Genomic DNA, 6,593 nt, shown 5'->3' on the forward strand with positions numbered 1-6,593 from the left:
TGAGCATGCTAACATGCTTACTCAGGTCTCTCTTCCTCTTCTTATAAGCCACCACTTTTACACTCCTATGATAACTCATTCATCCATTAATCCAATAACAAATCAATCTATGAGTGGATTAATCCATTCATAAGAACTGAGTACTCATAATCCACTCTCCTGTTAAAGGCCCCATATTGGAGATTCAGTACTGTCACATTGGGGATTAAGTTTCCCATACACGAAATTTGGGGGACACATTCAAATTATATCATGTGGCAAGAGCTACTTTTGATCTTTGTTGTTTAAAGCTAGAGAACTAATGACCGGGCACAGCGGCTCATGTCTGTAATCAAAGCACTTTGGGAGGCCGAGGCAGGAGGGTGATCACTTGAGGCCAGGAATTCAAGACCAACCTGGGCAACAAAGCACTCCATCTCTTTTTTTTTTAAATACAGTAAGATAAAATAAAATGAAGTTAAAGTACTATTTCTATAAAACATTAAATGTAATTTCACTATCAGAATGAAATCAGAAAAGTAGCTTTCTTGTGAAAATTAATACTAATAAAGAAATCAAGAGATGTTTTCATTTACCTACAGTAAGAAGTGATTACCTTCATATTAGCATTTTCTAATCTTTTCAAAAAGGATAGAAGAAATTAACAGTTCTTGCAGTGGAGAAGAGCCACAATTCTTGGATATGTACATCTATGTTAATCAAGGATTAATTATGCCACATACTTCATGGCTAATAGGAGAAAAAGAATGCTGACCACTAGGCAAGGAGAGGATGTTTATCTGACATTCATATTGATATAGATACAATGGGCACTCTCAATGACAACGAGTAATGATTTCTTAGGAAAGCTAATGTTCGAAGAGTTTTGCACATCACTGATTATCCCATTTTTATCTATTATACTTTTTGAAAAGAAAGACCCATTCTCTTAAATTGCCTAGTTAGAAAATACTCTTTATGCAATAATGTTAATCTATCTTGATTTGTAAATATTGTAATAATGCCCTTTTAAAATTTTCTGCACAACGTGATAGTTTTTTGTTTTTTTTGAATCACAGCCACTCCACCCTCACCCACACCCAGCATCAGAGATTAAAGCAAATGATGCTTTATACTCTCTCAAAAATAAATCTAGACTTTGGAAAATTACACAGTAATGTACAAGCATATAAAAACTCAATGTCAGAAGTAATTTCAATAATTGCAGGAAGCTCTCTGGAGGTATCTGCCTGTAATTTAAGGACCAACTATGGATGTAAACCGAGACAATGATACTATCGTTATGCACCACGAAATTTTCCTAAGAGCTTTGATCAGATTCCCCTAAATAGTTTATGCATGTCTCTGTATTCAGTAATAGGCGCTGACCTGAAATATTTAAAATGAAAATAATCAGGGCTGTATCTGTCTGAACATATACAAATTCGGTTTATCAATGTGAAAGTAGATCTGCAAAACTCAATTGTCAAAAGGTGGCCTACGGTATTTTCATGACAGAGAATCTTTGTTAGGTTTGTTAATGTAACACGTAAAAGGGGGGCTAGTGTACGTAATTAGTTTCCGCCTCAGAGAGATACTAGGAAGGTGGACGACAGTACCCCGGGGAGACTCACGTGTCGGTCTAGGGCCCTTTTTGTCCCCCACCCTCACCTCACTCCTCTCCTTCGCACACACAGACATGCACTCTCCCATCACATTTGGAAGCCCCGGTGGGCAGTTTTCTAGGGTCGTTTCACTGGAGCGTTAAATGGGATCTGACGCCACCGGGCAGCCCGGGGTTGGATGCCATAGCCGCCAGCGCCCACGGCTCACCTCCAGCTTGTGGTTGATTTGAGACACAGACTGGGCTTTGTGGCAAAGCTGTGCAAAGCAGGAGCTCAGGCTGGTCATCTTCTGTCGCCCCTCATAAGTGATGTCCGCCTGGTCTGGATCGATCTCGCCCAGGAGCAGATCCACATCCACAAAAGCCTTGTCGAACTCCTTCTCCAGCACCTCCAGCCACCGGAACATGGATACCCCGCCGGGGGCCCCGGCGGAGCAGGAGGCGCCCCCTGGGCCCCCTCCGGCTGCTGCTGGGCATGGACCGCCCGCCGACATGGCGCCGTCAAGGGCCTCTCCCGACTGCTGAAGACCCTCTCCGCCCCACCCGCACGAAGGGAACTGCTGGGACTGAGGGGACCTCCCGCGCGCGCGCGCGCGCGCACCTTCCGTCACCTCTCTTCACCTCGCGCCGTTAACGCCAGCAACACAGCCACAGAACCGCAGGAGTAACGAGGCTGAGGCTGAGGCGGCAGCGGCGGCGACACACGGAAGATTCTGTCTGTCCCACCTCCCAGCTTGCCCCCGCTGCGCATGCGTAGCGATGAGCTGGGCGGACGCAGCCTGGAGGGACAAAATGGGCGGGGCCAGGATGCGACCTTGGCCTATGAAAGGCCTCAGCTTGGGACCTGCCTGTTAGCCGCCATATTAACAACTGGCAAACTACGGCTTGAATCCCTGAGAAACGGAGCCGCGTGGTTTCTGCATCCTGGTTGGAAAGGCCCGAGGATGAGAAAGGTGTCCACGTCGCAGAAAGGAAGGATTTCCGCCGGTTTGACTTAACAGTTGGCGGGAGCTATTCCAAAGTCCTCCCAGAAAGTTGCTGCGGTGGCGTCTAGGGTCAGGGAGGGGAGAGCAAGGAAGGGCGGTGTGAGCATGCGCAATATCCACGTTTTACCTTTTGGATTCCAGTTCCTGGTTAGGATGGAGTGGGCGTACACCCTGGCTGTTCTTGGTAAACCAACCCCAAATTCCAGGTGTGGACTGCCTAACGCTGCGCATTGAAGCGGCTGACCAGATTTTGCGGAATTAATAGAAAACTTTTTGTATTGTGATTAAGGGTCAGGTAGACCTGGTGAACGTTCAGTTCTTACCCTCTGTCACACACTACCTGTGTCACCTTACATGTCTTAGTTAACCTCGAAACCAAGTTTCCAAATTTTACTTAACTCAGTTGTAAGATAAACTCTTAGCGTCACTTCTTGGCACACGGTATTCCTCTTAATACGCCATAGGTCACACATTTCAAAAGCAACTACAGTAGTGCTTCACTTAAGATGGGGATATGTTCTTAGGAATGTGTCCTTAGGTTAATCATCCCCTAGGGAACATCCTAGAGTGTATTTAAACACAAACCTAGATAGTATAGCCTACTACACACCCAGGCTGTATGATGTAGCCTATTGCTCTTAGGCTGTAAACCTGTACAGCATGTTGCCATTCTGAATACGGTAGGCAATTACAATACAGTGGTAACTATTTGTGTATTTAAACTTACCTAAACATAGAAAAGGTACAGTAAAAACATGGCATATACTCTTATAGGATCACCATAGTTTATGTGATCCATTCATGGCTGAAGCCTTGTTATTTGGCACATTTGAAAACGTACGGCGTTCCCACACGTGACATTTCAGAAAATCAAAATTGTGAATTCATATATTTACAAATATATTGAATGCAGAACTCTGTTGCGACACTGAAGACACAAAAATGAATGAGACATGACCTTTACTCAAGACAGGCTAGTGAGGCTACTAACTCTCAACTATAACTTTAACTTGAATTTTTCAGTGCCTTTAAAAGTATTCAGCAACTCCTCCCTTTACATTCTGCCTACTTCCACTGCAAGGGTAGACAATCCTAGAAAGGGAAAGAGAAACCTATGTGATTAGAGTAGGCTGGTGGAAACTCCTGCATTACCTAGAAACATGTTTAGATGAATGCAGTCTGCTGTAATCTGTTCTTGGGACAGACCCTTCCAGTTAATCACCACCCAAAGCCTGCACTGTGTGCCCTTCGCCGATGCAAGGCCACTGAGGAGCAAGAAATCACAATTTTAGTTTTGCAGTCTTTGTCCTATAGGGCAGACTGGTTAGCATGAAGCAATAAAGTCCTTTGGCTTGAGCAAACTTAGCTAATCAAAATGGATCATGAGATCCTGACCTTAGACTCAAGTAGGGACCTTCACACAGGTTTTAGTACACAATAAATAATGTAAAACTAAAATTTGCATCTTTCCCCATTCCGTTCCAAAATTAGATTTATTTTCATCTACAATATTTGCAAAAACATCATTGCTACAGCTATCAAGCTCCCAGCCACTTTATCTACACATAATACAGTTAGCAATGCATTTTCAGGAACTTGAAGTAAATAATTTAAAAATAGCAGGGCAGGGGGAGAATACACTGAACCACAATTGTAATAGCTTTCAATTATTGAATCCTTACTATGTGTTAGGCATGATGCTATTTTCTTTACTTCTCTGATCCTTACAAAATCCTGTGAGGTATGACCACGTCTTTTATTGTTGTTGTTGTTGAGACAGGATCTTGCTCCGTCGCCCATGCTGCAGTGCAGTGGCATGATCACAGCTCACTGCAGCCTCACTTTGTTGACCAGGCTGGTCTGGAACTCCTGGACTCAAGCAATCCTCCTACCTAGGCCTCCAAAAGTGTTGGGATTACAAGTGAGAGCCACCACACCCAGTAATCACTTTTTAACAGATAAAGTCACAGACAGTTTAAGTGTCTTGGTAAGGTCACAAAGCTAGAAAGTGACTGAGGTAGTATATCAATCTAGGTGTCTTTTTCTCCTAAGTTGTTGCTCTTAACCATGGAATACAGAAGAATGAAGGAATCTATTTCTTCTTGCATAAGTTAGCAGTATAATAAACTAACAAGTTAGTTCCAAAAGTTCTTTTTAATTTCTTGCTAGTTAGAAACCGTATACAAATCTATTAACATATAAGAAATATTACCAAAAAATTGTAGTAACTCATTTTCTGTTACTTGTAACTTTAATTTATATGAACCACACTTGAGTATAAATTTCGTTTCTTTAAAAAAATCAACTTCCAGGTACATTGTGTGGGTGCAGCTGAGTGACATTTTAAGTGGTTATATGTTTCCAGTGCTCTAATGATTTGTGGGTACCCCCATTTTCAAGATTGCAGAACCCAGCTTCATATCTATTACAACTTTTACAACTTCAACAAGTCATAGACTCAGCTATGTCTCAGACGAGTTTCATGTCATGTTGTCCCTTCTCATTACGGTAGTATGGAGACATAATCTTTTGCCCACCTTGATTGAGGTTATGCAAATCTGCAAGTCACAGCAGAACATGAATGTGAAAAGGAGGGCTTATTCATCAGGGCTTAATGTTCAAGTGCTGCCATCTGTTGTCGGTGTACTCTAGCTACACTTACTGCCTTATCCTTACCTACTCTGGAATTTGAGATTGTATGTAATGTTAATACTTGAGCGATTTGTTTTTCCACAGATATTAAAGTCTTGATACTTCTATTTGCAGTTGGATAGGCAGAAGCTTCCAATCACTGTTTTATGAATCATGCTTATGTGATTTTTAAAAAATATAACTTAAATGTGACACTCCTGTTTTAGGAACTTATCCCTACAGAGTTTTGTCACAAGGCATTACTAAGAATAAATTGGGTGGAGACTAAGGGAATTGGGGAAAGAAAGATGATGCTAAGGATTTGATAGGTACTGGTAATTAACTGTGGGGTCAGTGTATAGTTTAAATATTTATGGAGCATCATTGATTGCAAGGGCATTGTAATAAAAGGGTGTATAAGACCCACCTTGGACTAGAGAGGGAGATTATCACTTACTGAACTTTGCTGTGTTCCAGGCCCTGTACTAAACTTCACGTTTCATTTAGTTCCCAGTAACCCTACCAAGAGAAAGGGTTAAGTATGCGCTGTTGGTGGCTATAACAAGTTGTATGTATGGTGAATGAAGAAAGTAAAAATCCACTAGCATTTTACTTAATCAATGTAGGAAAGTCTTGGAGTGTTGTATTCATACATATTATTTCTATTTATTAAATTTGTTATTCATATTTACTAACAGTTTAGAAATTTTCAGATACATATGCTAAAGAAGTAAGTTTAGGAATCCAAAGGGATTTATTAGCCTTATTCCCCTGATATTTCTCTTGTATAAACAAAGGGATCTGGGTGTGGTGGTGTGTACCTGTAGTCTTAGCTACTTGAGAGGCTGAGGTGGGAGGATTTCTTGAATCTAAGAGTTTGAGACCCTCCTGGGCAACATAATGAGATCATGTCTCACAAACAAACAAAAAACAGGACAACTGTTTGCTCTCTTGTTTTTTAAACTTGAGAATTTTGGTGCAGTGATTTAGAATTAGCTCAGATACCTCCTCTTCCAGGAAGCCTTCCTTCTTTCTCCTCATAGGATGCTATGGGCTCCATCCCCAATTAGTTTCCTGAAAATATCTTTTACAGTGTTTATCATATTATATTGGCGTTTGTTAGACTGTGAGTTCCTTGGCAACGATAACTGTATCTTACTTATCTTTGTATCCCAGGTCCTAACACAGGACCTAGAATGTGGTAGAAATGCTGTAACTATTTGTGGGATAACTTCAATAATTAAGGTATTCCAGCATTCTACCTAGGAAACTCTTAACAGTCACTTCACTTTTCAAGACATACTTGTGATACATGCTAGAGAACATAGCTAAATATTAATCTATTTTTATATTGCCTCAGAGATTAGGATATC

The 6,593-nt window shown here is 41.4% G+C and overlaps 1 protein-coding gene across 2 annotated transcripts in view; it reads right to left on the bottom strand.

The window, feature by feature from the left end:
- Positions 1–2,354, bottom strand: part of LOC105465487 (golgi associated PDZ and coiled-coil motif containing) — a 43,159-nt gene extending 40,805 nt beyond the window's left edge. The window contains exon 1 of one of the 2 annotated variants that reach the window (XM_011713940.2): positions 1,813–2,354. In XM_011713940.2, coding sequence (XP_011712242.1) covers positions 1,813–2,097 — 285 coding nt within the window. In that variant the 5' untranslated portion in view covers positions 2,098–2,354. The remainder of the gene's footprint in view (positions 1–1,812) is intronic. The other variant, XM_011713941.2, reaches the window with a different exon arrangement.
- Positions 2,355–6,593: the final 4,239 nt, after the last annotated feature.

Source organism: Macaca nemestrina, chromosome 5 (assembly GCF_043159975.1).
Source record: "Macaca nemestrina isolate mMacNem1 chromosome 5, mMacNem.hap1, whole genome shotgun sequence".
NCBI classification, from domain to species: Eukaryota; Metazoa; Chordata; class Mammalia; order Primates; family Cercopithecidae; genus Macaca; species Macaca nemestrina.